Source organism: Polypterus senegalus, chromosome 1, assembly GCF_016835505.1.
Source record: "Polypterus senegalus isolate Bchr_013 chromosome 1, ASM1683550v1, whole genome shotgun sequence".
NCBI lineage: Eukaryota > Metazoa > Chordata > Cladistia > Polypteriformes > Polypteridae > Polypterus > Polypterus senegalus.
In genome coordinates, this window is record NC_053154.1 from 191,575,427 (window position 1) to 191,592,831 (window position 17,405).

General features: G+C 38.2%; 1 protein-coding gene across 1 annotated transcript in view; it reads right to left on the reverse strand.

Moving 5' to 3' along the window:
• masp1 (mannan-binding lectin serine peptidase 1) overlaps positions 1–17,405 on the reverse strand; it is a 247,786-nt gene that overhangs the window by 125,765 nt on the left and 104,616 nt on the right. The window contains exons 5-6 of the mRNA XM_039765749.1: positions 10,571–10,767; positions 7,999–8,146 (exon numbers count right to left, since the gene is read on the reverse strand). Coding sequence (XP_039621683.1) covers positions 7,999–8,146; positions 10,571–10,767 — 345 coding nt within the window. The remainder of the gene's footprint in view (positions 1–7,998; positions 8,147–10,570; positions 10,768–17,405) is intronic.

A 17,405-nucleotide genomic window follows, 5' to 3' on the forward strand; every position in this document is an offset into this window, starting at 1 on the left:
TGATGCTGCGCCCATCACAGGTTGTCACCGACCACCAGTTCCAACCCCAAAGCGGATTGCCATCACCCTTTACAAGCTGGCAACCTGCGGCGAGTATAGAGTAGTTGGAGAAACTTTCGGGGTTAGTAAAACTACCGTCCATCGATGTGTACAGTGGTGTGAAAAACTATTTGCCCCCTTCCTGATTTCTTATTCTTTTGCATGTTTGTCACACAAAATGTTTCTGATCATCAAACACATTTAACCATTAGTCAAATATAACACAAGTAAACACAAAATGCAATTTTTAAATGATGGTTTTTATTATTTAGGGAGAAAAAAAATCCAAACCTACATGACCCTGTGTGAAAAAGTAATTGCCCCCTGAACCTAATAACTGGTTGGGCCACCCTTAGCAGCAATAACTGCAACCAAGCGTTTGCGATAACTTGCAATGAGTCTTTTACAGCGCTCTAAAGGAATTTTGGCCCACTCATCTTTGCAGAATTATTGTAATTCAGCTTTATGTGAGGGTTTTCTAGCATGAACCGCCTTTTTAAGGTCATGCCATAGCATCTCAATTGGATTCAGGTCAGGACTTTGACTAGGCAACTCCAAAGTCTTCATTTTGTTGTTCTTCAGCCATTCAGAGGTGGATTTGCTGGTGTGTTTTGGGTCATTGTCCTGTTGCAGCACCCAAGATCGCTTCAGCTTGAGTGGACGAACAGATGGCCGGACATTCTCCTTCAGGATTTTTTGGTAGACAGTAGAATTCATGGTTCCATCTATCACAGCAAGCCTTCCAGGTCCTGAAGCAGCAAAACAACCCCAGACCATCACACTACCACCACCATATTTTACTGTTGGTATGATGTTCTTTTTCTGAAATGCTGTGTTCCTTTTACGCCAGATGTAACGGGACATTTGCCTTCCAAAAAGTTCAACTTTTGTCTCATCAGTCCACAAGGTATTTTCCCAAAAGTCTTTGCAATCATTGAGATGTTTCTTAGCAAAATTGAGACGAGCCCTAATGTTCTTTTTGCTTAACAGTGGTTTGCATCTTGAAAATCTGCCATGCAGGCCGTTTTTGCACAGTCTCTTTCTTATAGTGGAGTCGTGAACACTGACCTTAATTGAGGCAAGTGAGGCCTGCAGTTCTTTAGATGTTGTCCTGGGGTCTTTTGTGACCTCTTGGATGAGTCGTCTCTGCGCTCGTGGGGTAATTTTTGTCGGCCGGCCACTCCTGGGAAGGTTCACCACTGCTCCATGTTTTTGCCATTTGTGGATAATGGCTCTTACTGTGGTTTGCTGGAGTCCTAAAGCTTTAGAAATGGCTTTATAACCTTTACCAGACTGATAGATCTCAATTACTTCTGTTCTCATTTGTTCCTGAATTTCTTTGGATCTTGGCATGATGTCTAGCTTTTGAGGTGCTTTTGGTCTACTTCTCTGTGTCAGGCAGCTCCTGTTTAAGTGATTTCTTGATTGAAACAGGTGTGGCAGTAATCAGGCCTGGGGTGGCTACGGAAATTGAACTCAGGTGTGATACACCACAGTTAGGTTATTTTTTAACAAGGGGGCAATTACTTTTTCACACAGGGCCATGTAGGTTTGGATTTTTTCTCCTAAATAATAAAACCATCATTTAAAAACTGCATTTTGTGTTTACTTGTGTTATATTTGACTAATGGTTAAATGTGTTTGATGATCAGAAACATTTTGTGTGACAAACATGCAAAAGAATAAGAAATCAGGAAGGGGGCAAATAGTTTTTCACACCACTGTATATGCTGTGTGCACCGCTATTAAAGAAAAATTAATACAGACTTCCGACTGTAGCGGAGGCCAATGAAATTGCATACCGCAATTCCTTGGTGCATCTTGTGCCACAGATTTACAGTGCGCTGGATGGCACGCATGTGCCTATTCTTCCCCCGACGGAAGGCTACCGCAATTACATTAATCGCAAAGGGTGGCCATCTATTGTTCTTCAGGCCCTTGTTGATGACAGGATGCTTGAAACGAGACATTTGCGTTTGCACTCCTGGAAGTGCCCACGATGCAGCTGTATTTGCAGCATTGGATCTGTACAGGTGAGCCTACCTTTCAACATCCTTTCTCAGTGCGATAACAACTGAATTAGTACTGTAACCTACTTCCCTTAAGGTTTTTAATTAAAACTGAAATTTGAATTAATACAAAATAACGACGTTTAATCAAAAAAAAGTTAATATTAATGAGAGAATTTCTCATACAGTGGTGTGAAAAACTATTTGCCCCCTTCCTGATTTCTTATTCTTTTGCATGTTTGTCACACAAAATGTTTCTGATCATCAAACACATTTAACCATTAGTCAAATATAACACAAGTAAACACAAAATGCAGTTTTTAAATGATGGTTTTTATTATTTAGGGAGAAAAAATCCAAACCTACATGGCCCTGTGTGAAAAAGTAATTGCCCCTTGTTAAAAATAACCTAACTGTGGTGTATCACACCTGAGTTCAATTTCCGTAGCCACCCCCAGGCCTGATTACTGCCACACCTGTTTCAATCAAGAAATCACTTAAACAGGAGCTGCCTGACACAGAGAAGTAGACCAAAAGCACCTCAAAAGCTAGACATCATGCCAAGATCCAAAGAAATTCAGGAACAAATGAGAACAGAAGTAATTGAGATCTATCAGTCTGGTAAAGGTTATAAAGCCATTTCTAAAGCTTTAGGACTCCAGCAAACCACAGTAAGAGCCATTATCCACAAATGGCAAAACATGGAGCAGTGGTGAACCTTCCCAGGAGTGGCGGCCGACAAAAATTACCCCGAGCGCAGAGACGACTCATCCAAGAGGTCACAAAAGACCCCAGGACAACATCTAAAGAACTGCAGGCCTCACTTGCCTCAATTAAGGTCAGTGTTCACGACTCCACTATAAGAAAGAGACTGTGCAAAAACGGCCTGCATGGCAGATTTTCAAGATGCAAACCACTGTTAAGCAAAAGAACATTAGGGCTCGTCTCAATTTTGCTAAGAAACATCTCAATGATTGCAAAGACTTTTGGGAAAATACCTTGTGGACTGATGAGACAAAAGTTGAACTTTTTGGAAGGCAAATGTCCGTTACATCTGGCGTAAAAGGAACACAGCATTTCAGAAAAGAACATCATACCAACAGTAAAATATGGTGGTGGTAGTGTGATGGTCTGGGGTTGTTTTGCTGCTTCAGGACCTGGAAGGCTTGCTGTGATAGATGGAACCATGAATTCTACTGTCTACCAAAAAATCCTGAAGGAGAATGTCCGGCCATCTGTTCGTCCACTCAAGCTGAAGCGATCTTGGGTGCTGCAACAGGACAATGACCCAAAACACACCAGCAAATCCACCTCTGAATGGCTGAAGAACAACAAAATGAAGACTTTGGAGTTGCCTAGTCAAAGTCCTGACCTGAATCCAATTGAGATGCTATGGCATGACCTTAAAAAGGCGGTTCATGCTAGAAAACCCTCACATAAAGCTGAATTACAATAATTCTGCAAAGATGAGTGGGCCAAAATTCCTTTAGAGCGCTGTAAAAGACTCATTGCAAGTTATCGCAAACGCTTGGTTGCAGTTATTGCTGCTAAGGGTGGCCCAACCAGTTATTAGGTTCAGGGGGCAATTACTTTTCACACAGGGCCATGTAGGTTTGGATTTTTTTTCTCACTAAATAATAAAACCATCATTTAAAAATTGCATTTTGTGTTTACTTGTGTTATATTTGACTAATGGTTAAATGTGTTTGATGATCAGAAACATTTTGTGTGACAAACATGCAAAAGAATAAGAAATCAGGAAGGGGGCAAATAGTTTTTCACACCACTGTATATGCTAAAAAATCTGCCATTTAATAATAAAAAAAAATGTTTAGATAATGAAACACATGGTTTATTAAATATTTTGACTGGCACAGTAAATTACCTTTGCGGTTTTTGTATTATTTAGACATCCTGAGAGACACCCCCAGGCTACAGTTGATGTCGAGGGAGTTCAGGTACCCCTTTTAGTAGCAGGAGACCCAGCCTATCCGCTACTGCATTGGCTCATCCCGAGAAATAACGAGTCTCTTCATCAGACCATGCGAACCGCTCCGCTATTCTCGTTTTGATTGCACGTGATGAAAATGTATCATGTGACACATTTATTTGCGTTAAAGCCCTTTTTTTCCGACAAAAAGTGTTTCCAATGTAGTTTTTGCGATATCTGAAGTATCGATATGGAATTTATGCGCTAAAGTTAAACGGAAAAATATTATGTCGACATGTACATTTTATCGATAATTAGCATTTCCATCCGCTAAATATTTTTTTGCAAAAACTCTTTGGATGGAAACCTGGTTATTGTTCTTCTTCCGGCAGTCTTCAATCCAAATCCCTAAAGCAGATTCCATCCGGACTACTGCCTTATTACATCCACTTACAACTCGTTTTGTGCCCTGGTTAAAAGGACACTGCGGCCGTAGATCTTATATTCTTTTTCACCTTTTTAAATAAAAAGAATTGTGGACTCATTGATGCCGTAATGGCGTCCTACAGGGGTGTAGCTTTTCCCTTCCTTCAACATATCCAAAACTTTTACCTTTTCGGCAATCGTTATCTTCCATTGGCGCTTGGGCACAGCCACTGAAGCAGCAGCAGGAGCAGATCATTTTGGTGTCATAACAAAGGGCTTGACTATGCACAAAGATAAACACAAAAGAGCACAAAAGTTAACTCTTTACACAGTGAAACACGTTGATGCTGAATGAGCGAGACAAGACTTCCTGGTTAACGCCGGAATCAATTGGCGCCGTCGCTGAGCCAGTCAGCACACAGGAACTTAACTGCATGCTCTGATTGGTTAGCTTCTCAGCCATCCGCCAATAGCATCCCTTGGGAAAAACCTTCGGAAAACCAACTGAGGAAGCATGTACCGGAAGTAAAAAGACCCACTGTCCGCAGAACCCGCAAAGCAGCGAAAAAACCGCGTTATATATTTATATATGCTTCCACATAAAATCCGCGATAGAGTGGAGCTGCAAAAGTTGAAGAGCGATATAGCGAGGGATTACTGTAATGCTAAAATGCACATTAAGTATTTACTTAATTTGAGTAAAATATGAGTCTCTCATAGCTACATATATAATGGAAGATTCTATTTAACCCCTAAAGCTAACTTGTAATGGATCTTCTTACTCTGTTTTATCTGTACTGCAATAACATAATTTTTGTCAGTCTGTGGCCAGCTGTTTGATTTGCTTTACTTTCAAGTAAGGAAATAATGCCATACACTTTTCTGAATGTTACATGTCTGGATGTTTGACCTATGATTACATGACTGTATGTTATATAGAGAGTTTATAAGTGAAACTAAAATCTATATATATAATTCACTTAGGCAAGACAACCATGGAAAGCACGCCGGAAGGGGCGTGGATTCACTAAGCCTCCAACAAGTAAGACACCTATGGCGCACGCAGGAAGGAGCCACGCCGAACGTGAATCGCCATATGCAGCGTGTAAAACGGCTTGCGAGGGGTATCCCATGGGATCCTTAAAACAATCCTTTACAACTGAGGTTAAAACACAATGAAGTAAGCAGTCTTTAAAAACCGAGTTGTCGGTTATGACGCATGACCGCATGCACCAGAGCAAACTGTTTTACACTCTACATACAGCAATTTGCATCCGCGACAAACGTGCGTCTCCTTAGATGCTCCTGGAGGAACACGGAAAGTCTACGTGAGTCACAGGTGCATCTGGACTGTGCAAATACGACAACGACTCAAATGACGAGTTGGAGGTGGGCACATGAGTGATGGCGGTCCGCCAGTTTTCAGTCACGGATGATTGTGTGTTGGTTCGTGCCGTGCATTGTTACAATGTTGCTTTTCTTGCTGATTTATTACATTACCGATTTTTCAAATGATAATTTTCTCCCTGTGCTTAAAAATCATTAAAAAACCAGCCTGATAATGTGGCGTATGGTATGCCGCAGGTTGGCTAGTAAATAAAATAAGATATATAATCCTTAAACAGAAACATCTTATACAAGAAACTTTACTTTGCATTATCAATTTTTCTCTTTTCTATGTGAACTATTTTGCTATCATTTTTACTAAAACATATAAAATGAAGACGATGGAGCTTTAAAAATATTTTCATACAGGGTTAATGACACTCATTGCTAGAACCTCATGAGAAAACAGAAGCTGTAGAACCAGATGAACAAAGGTACATTTTTAGTAATGTAATCTTGATTGTGATCGCTTCTCTCTCTTTCTCAAAACTTTTCCAAAGTGAGATATTCTCATTTCAACCTTCATCAGTCATTACACAGTTCTTTCTTTTAATTCACATTGATGTCAGTCAGGAGAACTAATCATTTGTCATTACAGTCCATTAATTCCTTCCTGCAGGGGGCATGCCCTTAGTTGTGGAAAGCAAGAATGAATTAATGAATTAACAATGAGTAGGGATAAATGTGCCACCTCTGTACAAACAGAAGAGATGCAGCACTGTTTGATACTTGTTAGTGTTAACCCAATGAATTTTTACTTATTTCATTGTTCACTTAGGTAGATCAGTATCTTTAGAAGGAACATCAACTTTAGCAGAGGCATAGTGACAGGACTGGAAAGGCAAGCAAGACCCTGAGAGCATCTGTTAACATAGGCACTAATTAAAATGACAAATCTGCAGAAACTCCTCCATGAAGCAGAGCATTAAGGCCCCCAGAGTTCCAAGAATCACATCTGCACTATACCCACACTACAATTGAAATTTTGCTTTTTTTTTCCTCTCCATCTATATGTAAAGCGACTTTGGGTTTGTGAAAGGCGCTCTATAAATGTAACTTATTATTATTATTATTAAAAGTGGCAGGGATGCTATTTTATAGGCTTCTCTTCAGCTGGCATTGAAGCTGCTCATTTGAATATGGAATGTCTGGGACAGAATGAGTCTTGTAGTACAAAGAAAAGTTATGAAAACAATGTGTTTTTTTATTTCCAACTAATCTCAGGCTTTCATGTTGTATCCAGAAGGGGGCACTCCCGGGGATGTGTTTCTTGATGCAGAATTGACTAGAACTAATACCATCCCTTTTGCATCCATGGCAGAAAATAATTACAAGAGAGAAATATGGTACAAAAAGAGATACATGTGTTTAACTTGCTTTAAAAGATAACTTTAATTCCCAGAATATAATGCAAAATCCTGTATACACACATATTCAGGCCGGACAGAAGCAAAGGGATATCACAGCCAAGTGGGAGAACACCGACACACAGATATCCCATCCATCAGCGAGGAACATCGGTGGCATAGTGAGACATGCTGGATCCTCATTATTATAAACACTCACGTAATTACATATTCATAGAATTCATGTCAGATATAGCTGACTACCAGAAGAACTGGCTGGTTATTAATATCTTCAGAGAATCTGGGACTTTTAACAATATTGGTCAAGCAGACATTAGCATCTTTTAAAATAACCTGCTTGTGTCCTTCATATGTTTTCTGCAAATCTCCCCAACCTGACTTACAGCTGTCATTTGTCAATCTCCCTGGCAGTCTCTCTCTCTCAGCTGAATTGGATGGCTTTATGAAATAAATTTCACAAATTACATTTGGCACAAATAACATTCTTGCTACACATGTGAAGGTGGAGTAATGTCAGAGCATCTCTGTGACTTAAGTCCAGTCTGAATCTGCCATGTTAGCGAGTTGCTGACATGTATACACTTGCACATTTCCTGCATCTGTAAAGATTAAATATTTTCTGTCTTTTGTTGATAAGGAATTTTTCCAGACTTTTGTCATGTTTTTCTGAAATGTTTTTGTTGTGATGACAAACTACTACATGGAGCTGATACCCCAGTTCTGTAATTTATACAGCAATTTCTTATCCCATAGCGGTAGAAAAAATAGCCTCTCCTCAAAAAAAGAAAAATATTTTTGAAACTCTCTTGAGGTACACATTACATTGGTCATAGTAACTTACCCACTGCTGAGTATGTCAACTTCCATCCCCCATTGTCTCCTGAGTTATCACTGTGGAATAGAATCTGTACCCTGTTACTCCCCATCTCAATCTTTCCAGGTGACTGATCTCCACAAAAAGGACCAAACTCATTCTGGCCAGCCTTTATCTATGATGAAAAAATTCAATTACAATGATGAAGAGAATTTTTGTACAGAAGTATCTTTTTTCTATGCAAGATCAGGAAGATCATACAAAATGCTATTACCTTATTAGCTTTGATCAGGAATTTATTAAAAAATACTTTCACAGCATTTAATGTTGAACACAGGGCTCCCTTTTACATTAGTACAAATGTCGTTGCAGCTTATCCAGATTCCAGGCATTTTCTATTTAGATATCAAGCTGAGCTCAAGTAAGAACTGGTTTAATACATGAACTTTAAAAAAAAAAGCTTCTATGCAAATGGTCATATGAAATATGTATCTCTATACTATAATTTCTGAATCAAATGAAACATTTTTATATAGTAGGTTATTATATGTTCAGGTATTTAAATCTTAAAATGATATCAGTTTCGGCATTTACGTCTTATCAGAGTGGAATGGTCTTTAAGGAGATCGATTTGCAAAATGAATGTTGCTGTCTGAAATCCTAAAATTCCTTATGCTTATTCACTAAATTTGCCTGGGGTTAATTCTCTAGAAAATAAATTTACAGCAGTTGGATAAAGATACCTGTCTTTAAAACTAAGCCTAGAAAGCATGTCATTGATAGTTATTACAAGTAAGGCTTTTTTTATATAGTACGTTTGAAAAGCTATTTATGGAAGAAAAGGAAAAGATGGCTTTAATAATTCAATATAAGATGATCATTTGAATATTAAAATTTTTGCTGACAAAAATTACATGCTTAACTCAATATCTGTCACATATGCTCACAGCTGGTTAAATGTCTGACTTGTGAAGATCAATCTAATCTCAACTATCTTAGATTTCATAAAATTGCATCTCACAGTTCTGCAAATTTCAGTAAACAGTCAGCATAATTTACTAACATCAGTTTGTAACAGCAAACCCAATTGTCTGGATTGGCAACTACCCCACCAAGACCCATGGCCTGGCAACCTGAGGGATCATTAGACTAGACAAGCCATACTTCTTCCAAAACACTTCCCCCATTGACGATCAAAAATAAGCAAAAGACAAACAGCATGTAAAATAATAAAGTGAATATACTGTATATTGAAAAAAAAAGAAATGAAACAAACTCCAAACAATGTACATACGAGGGGTGTTCAATTATAAACAGGAATTTTCATGCTCTGTTCTTATAAAAAGTGCAAGGTACACTTGACTCATTGGACAAACACATGCATATATGAACTTGTCGTTAGTAGTGCTAGCTGCTCTTTCCCCACTTCCTATCAGTTATAATCAACATGTCGGAGCAGGAGGTACACAGTAGTATCGTGCAGCGCATTATTATAAAATTTTTGACAAATTTTGGAGTCATTCCATCTCAGATTTATTCGAGACTTAAAAAACAGTTTGGGGATGAGTGTCTCTCTCTCTCAGTCTAGAGTGTATGATTGGTGCAAGTCACTCAGAGGGACTATCATCACTTTGGTCCACAAGGAATTTTTAGGAGGGAAGAAATTCAAGCCGAATGAGGAGGTTATTGACGCGGTGCAAGAATGGGTCAACATGCAGTCAAAAGACTTCTACTCTTCGGGGATTAAGAAGCTTCCTCAGCACTGGAACAAGTGTATTGCAGTGGCAGAAGACTATATAGAAAAATAATGTGTAAGTCGTCTCATTGTATTCAATTAATAAAGCATAGCTCATAAATTCCTGTTTATATGTATATCGCACCCCAACCAGCCCTGACAAAACACACAACCCCAAAAGTGACCGGCGGAATATAATAATAAAAGGAGCAGCAATAAATATATAATACAAACACTCCCTTATCCCTACACTGATCACGAAACAGATACAACACACAGAGAACACAAAAAACACATAAAAGTCCAAAAGAGTAAATGGAACATAAGTAATGAAAGTGAACCTTTTCTGGTTTGAATTGTCCTATGGTAAAGATCACAAAGATGTAATGGTGGTTTGCTCCTTCCCCAAACAACAAAAAAACAGTCTCACCATGCCCTCCTCGGTGTGTCGGGATGATCCTGAACTATGGGGTTTGCATAGTGATAGTGAAGCAGTTGAATGTCTGGCATCAGCCAGCAGCAAGCAAGAAAAGGGTGTATATTCTGTATCAGTGTCTTTCTTCGATTTGCAGTGAAGTGTCCAGGTTGTAACTGATCCTCTTGTTTTCTTTAGTCCTCTTGTTTATATGAAATTGATAGGTGGACAGGAAAATTACCTTGAGAGGTCACGGCTTTACAGCATACTCCTTCACCCTTTGTTTCCAGGGGCAAACGTTTAAACAGATACAATAGACTATATAAATGGGACAACACTGCAAAAGACACGACTCGGCACAAAACACATTAAGACGTCCCCAATTCATATAGCACCGCTACATGTTATACTTTTGTCTTTTATATTTCTACTTTATATTTGATACTCACCTTTAAATAATCATAAGGACAAGTTACTTCTGGGTGGTCCTCAATATCAAAACTGTCATCAAACTCCAGGTTTATAATAAATCCTTCTTCCAGTTCAATCCTGTATAGGCAGTCTGAGCTTTTGGGGTAAGGGTTAGGAAAGTCTGAACTGGTGATGATGCCACTCTGTTCAATGAATATGTTGTCACTGCATTCCACTAGAAAAAAATGAAACTCAGTGAAAACACATGTTGGAAAAAGGAACTATTTAACAGTATATAAAACATTTAAGCCTTCTAAAGGATACTTAGATACATAAAGCTTAATGTAGGATGTACTGGTTTGAAAGACTGAGTAGATAAAAAGATGGTAAGGAGCTCTGCAACAAATGTCTGGTTACTAAGAAAATGAAATAAAGAAAATTAAGTATTTTATAAGTCACATGAATGTGTCAATATTATGAGACTGAAGATTATAGAGTAAACCATGTCCTGCAAGTGGTTTAAACGTTTTCATGAGCTACATCTCACAGCACCTTACATATAGTGTCCTCCATAATGCTTTGGACAAAGACATATTTTTCCTTGAATTTCCCCTCTGCTTCACAGTTTAAATTTACAATTCAAACAATTCAGACCTGAAAAAAATGCACAATGTAGGTTTTAATTTAAGGATTTGAATATATACCCTTATATAACTTTCATACATTTTGGTCACACCATGTAGAAGCAATAACATTTTTTCGATTTGGTCTCCTCATTTAAGGGCACCATGATGTTTGGGATATGGCAATTTTAGACATATTAAAGCAGTTATATTTAGTATTTTGTTGCATATCCTTTATATGCAATGACTGCTTGAAGTCCGAGATTCATAGACATCACCAGGTGCGGAGTATCTTCTCTGGTGATGCTCTGCCAAGCCTCTAATCCAACCATCTTCAGCTCCTGCTTGTTTCGGGGACTTGTCCTCTTAAGTTCTCTCTCTTCAGTATATGGAAGGCATGCTCAGTTGGATTTAAATCGAGTGACTGGCTTGGCCATTCAAGAATTTTCCATTTTTAATCTTTGAAAATCTTGTGTTGCCTTAACAGTATGTTTGGGATCATTATCATGTTGTAGGATGAAGTACTGTCCATTGAGTTTGGAGGCACTTACTGGCACGTACGTATACATGATTTCCACAGAGTTATAAAGCTACCAATATTCTTTAACCTGTGACTTTGTGTTTTGCAGATACTGTAAGACCTTAGCATGGACTTTTCAGACAACTTGATATCTTACAATTTTATGAAATAAATAGCCAAGAGATGGTAATAAATGTAAAAATATTTGATATATTTGGCCATACTTGTAGCTCTAGTGTTCCTCATACATCACACCGCATCTACATGTATCTGAACCTCTTGCCTAGCACTCTCTCTCTCTTCAGCATATTCCCGTAAAGCCTGCTTCTCAGACTCTGTCATTTTAAGGTACAGAGCTCAAAGGTCCCCATTACCCGCTGTGAAAACAATTATATTCTTGTAAATACTTTCCATCTGAGACTCTCAGTGTGTATCCTACTGCTTGACTCCTCCTCCTGTGCCTTAACCTTTTTTATCCGTTACTTCTCCTGTTGATTACAAAGCCAACTTAACAAATCAGAACAAAGCCAAACTAACCAACCAGACTCCTTGAGGGATTAGATACACACACACAAAAAACCTCACACAGTACAGTTTATTACACAGTAGGTATTACTTTTAAAACAACATCTATGCAGTTTACCAAAATATATGCTTTCATTGATTTTTATTGCATACAGATTGATTGATAAATATGAAACAGTATCTTATTTTTTTTTGAGGTCAAAACCTGCACAATGTACAAGTGGCATTCTTATTTGTGGTGGACATGGAATACTGATATATGTTTTGGAGATTCTGCAAAACTCACCAGACTGAGATAAACTCCTGTGAATTGTAATATCATAGAATCAGAAACATCTGAGTTTAATGAACCTCTTTAGTGTTAGATCTTAGCGTTACTCTGGCTGAGAAATCTGTGCTAAAAGAGTTAGTCCCGATTGTCACTCAGGGAACTGTACAGATGCATCTTGCTTTAGTGTTAGAACCAACAATCATTCGGTCTGTAACAGTGTATTCAACATAAGTCTCAGGCATTACTTAAGTAACGTTATAAGCAAGTCTTGCGTAAGCATTACGTCCATGCATCACATGGGCATGGGGGTCGGTGCATTTTCTCTTCTCACCTGTAAATGTGATCAGTAACCTCCTCTGTAATAATGACGTCTTGTAACAAACAGTTTTCAGCACCCCAGATGTTGCATGCTCTTGCTAGTGATACAAAAACTGATATTGAGGATCTTCTCATCAGCAGTTATGAGGAAGTACATCTGTCTTCAGGTGGTGAAACAGAAATGGACAGTGTGTCCGAAAGTGATTCTGATGAATCCAAAAGTGATCCTCACATCAGGCTGTCTGTTGACTCTGCTTCAAATAAACCAGCACAACTTGTTTTGATTTTGAGGTGCAGCCAGAAATAAAAGTGGACGTTGACATCCAAAATCCACTCACATATGTGAAGTCATTCCGGGATGATGACGTGATCGACACAATTGTTGTCAGAACAAATCGTTATGCTGAGCAAATAACCATACACCTAAGCAGTTTTCTCGTTCAAAAAGACGAGAACCAGTAACTGCTGATGATATCTGGGCCTTTTTAGGCTTACTGATATTGTGAGGACTTGAAGTAAAACCTGAGCAGCGATGGTACCATTCTTTGGAGAAATTATGTCTGAGTGTAGGTTTTGAGGTTTTATAATTATGAGATATCTGCACTTTATCAACAACTAGCAAAATACCCGCGCTTCGCAGCGGCAAAGTACTGCTTTTAAATTTTTATTAAGAAGAAAAACCTTTTTAAACTGAGGGAAAATATACCAATAATTATTTGTTAAGGATCTCTTTGTATACCACGTTGTCAGTTTAGCACTCCGCTTGTAATATGACCAAGCTGTGCAAGCTTACTCTTGAGAATGCAATGTATAGTTGGCCATATGAAAAGCAATCTTGCCTCAAATCAATGGCAACCTTTTGTAGGGTCTGTTCTTGAGACTTATTAATTGTCATAGCGAAGCAGAGCCTTACTGGAAATTGGAGGCATTTGAATTGAAATGGGAGATCAGAGGGTATAACCGGGATGCAAGGAATAAAAACTCTCTCCCCTGAGCAACTGCCAGTAAAAATAGTTGCCTCAATTAGGTTCTTTTGCAGACATGTGACCTGAAGTCTTGTACCGTTACAAAGTTACGGTGGCTGCAAGTTTTTCAGTAACATTATTGGTGTCCCAACCTTCAAAATTAGATTATGCTCAGGAGTGCCTGGAGGATTCAGAGTGTGGAGAAACTCTAGCGACAGCGTGTCTATTAACTTGTGGATTCTTCTGTGAGTATTTGGTGGCAGCGTCACAAAGTTGTTTCCCGCAAGACCGTGTTAGCTGCGGAGCTCATGCGGAGATGATGACGTAACTCCCCCACCCGCCTTAATTCTTCATCCCTCCACAAACACAGTCTCTAGGCATGACAAACGCCAGTGGCAGCGTGTTTATGAACTTAATTTAAAGTTAAGCTTTACACCTTACCTTCCTATTCATTTGCATAAGCACAGTCCTTCACCAGCAATTTTAACACCGTTACAGCAATTTTAACTCCGTTACAAAGTGATCAAAAGTCTCGTTTATACGCTGCGTCTTCTCATTAAACTTCTATCTCGCGAATATCATATTTGTCGTAGGTATGACAAACGCCAGCGGCAGCCTGTCTATGAACTTAATTTAAACTTAAGCTTTACAACACGCTTTCCTATTGATATGTCCTCAAAGGCTTGTTCAGTTCATAGGGTTGTTCCTCTCTTACTGCATCAATAAACAGCTCGTGTTCCTCTTTATCTGAGACATCACACACTGCATGCATGGGTTTACCTTTCCCAGCCCTGCCAACTAAAGCGAATTGGTTCAATTTACCACATTTTTTACACTGTCTTCCTTTAGCTGGACATTGACTTTTTCCACGGTGTACTTTGTTTCCCCAGTTGCTGCACTTATGAATATGCTTGTATACATCACTCGCTTCATATTCTTTTGCTGCCTTCTCAATTGTGTAATGCGTTTTTTATTCAGCGCTCTTTGGAGCTCTTGCTTGTTCTCTGCGTACTGCATTCACAGTCAGTTCATGTGAGCCGCTCGGAGTACATGCATCTAAGGTTCTCAGCTGTGCTTGTGTTATCTCGTGCGATCTTGCGATGTCCACGGCTTTATTTAATGTTAGCTAAGAGCCGGTACTTAAAAGTTTCTCTCACACTTTCGCTGAGTTTGTGCCAAACACTATTCTATCCCTGAGCATCTCATCTTCATTTGCATAAGCACAGTCCTTCACCTACGAATATTTAGCAGCAGCGTGTCTATTGGATTGCTGCTGACGGACGGCCTTATATGGGCAGGAAGTCAATTATGTGGGAGGCGTGATGACGCAACTCCACCTCACACGGCGACTGAGCTGCAGGCTATGGCCGTATATATGTACGTAAGTAGGTTCCAGTTATGACCCTTACACGTAGAATTTCGAAAGTGAAGTCAGTTAGTCAGTCAGTGAGGGCTTTGCCTTTTATTAGTATAGATGAAGACTTTGACTTGAATACCAATCTAGTACCCAAACTAAAGAAAATTTGGGATATATACCAGGCCACTCTAGCAAAATTTCGGAGTATTTACATTCCGAACCATGATTTCAGCATTGATGAAACTGTCATGGATACAGTACATTGTGTCAAAAAGAGCAAGGTTTGGTTCAAAGATTTACAAGCTTTGTGAATCTAAACCGGATGCATTTGGAATTCAGTTATATATTCAGGGAAAGGGACAAAGTTTCATCCAAAATACAATCAGTATGGCCTTGCTATGTCATCGATGTTAACCTTTATAGATGCTCTGCTGGATCAAGGTTACTGTGTAACCTTTGACAATTTTTATACTTCATCAGAGCTATTTGATATCTTTATGCAAGAAAAGACTATACTGCAGTGTACATACTGCAGCAACAGTCATGGAAACAAGCAAAAGGTAACAAGCAGATTATGAAGCCTTGTGCTGTGGTCAACTACAATAGCACGATGGGCAGCTCAGATTGTGCGGGTAAAGAACTGACTTTCTATCCCGTTATGTGATGGAAACAAAAGAAATATTACAAAAATATATTTCATCATTTGGTGAAACAGTACATTTGGAATTAATTTGACCTTTTACAAATTAAAAGCTGGCGAAACTGTATCTCATGCAAACTTTACATGCCAGGTTGTAGAAGAAATCATTGCTGTCCACACTATCACTAAACAGACGCTTTTGACCCAGAATACTGCGGATTAATCTAGAGCGTCTTATTGGTAAAAATTTCATTGTTTATATACCTCCGACCAAAAAAAATTAAAAAAAACATGTGCAGTGTTCTGTTCAAAAACTGATAAATCTGGAAAGGAAAACCGAAAAGAAACACACTATTATTGTCCTGAATGTGATCATTGGATTGTGTCGTTCACCGTGCTTTAAGATTTACCACACAAAGGACTCATTTTGAGACTATATACTGTTTTGGCATCATTACTAGTAATATTAATACTTTATTATTTTTATTATTATTCATTTCATATTATTTGTATCATTACTAATAATATTTGTATCAGTTATATACTTTTGTAATTTAATAAAAATCTAATCTAATTTTTTATGCCAAAAAAACGCATAGCTTTTTACATGCTTTTTGGAATAAAATGCAATACTAAGATGGTTGTCTTGCAAGCATGTTCACACTTGTTATAAAAATGCTCAGCCTCCATGTCATATAAATTTTTCACATTTCAAAGGAATTAATTCAAATTAATAGTTAATACAAGTCCACCTTTAATCATTCTTGTCCAAAGATCACATTATTAGTACATGTTTTGGTGTGTTTTATTATATCTGACTTTACGAATAATTTTACATGCCTAATATGTTAAGTTTATTCAGAGTTGGTAGGATGGATGTACATTTTTTATGATTCAATGACAGACAACCTTTTTCACCAAATTGTCAGGATCTTGCTAGTTTTTGTTCTGAGTAGTTTTGTTCACTTTTTTGTATTATTGTTGTCCATACCCTTTGCCAATCATGTGGCATGATACTGTCAGGATGCATGCTATCATTCCACTGCCATTATAGAAGACGTCAGTGCACATGGATAGGTTTCAGAAGTGCATGTTTAATTAAAAAAAGGACTCTACAATTTTTCTGAACTTTTGAAAAAGAAAACAAAGTTAATTTTGAGTTTTCATGAATTATGACTAGCATTTTGGTTTTAACTGTTATTCTCCTTCCTATTTTCAAGCCTGGACCCTAGCTTGTTTCAGAGTTCTCTTTCAAATTATCCCTTAAGTAATTATTACTTTTTATATAGACAGAAATATTCATAAATTGCTGGAACATGTCATTTCCCCAAACAATCATAACGCCAACCTTTAACCCTTACACAAGAAATCTGCCCATGCCTCACAAATTAGAAGCCTTAATATTTAAGTTTTCTTTTATTAATGATAAAGGCTGCTATACATCTTAGTCTTGACAGCATCATAACTCTGCACACGTTCATGGTCTCTAAAATACTTTAGAAAATATACTTGCTATAAGAGCAGCAAATTTGGAGAACATCACATTTTACAGTCAGGGATTAATAGCGATGTTGACAAAAATGATAAACCTTTATATTCGAAGATTTAAATTAAACAAATGGCAGTTCACTTACTGCCATCCTTTCATGTTACA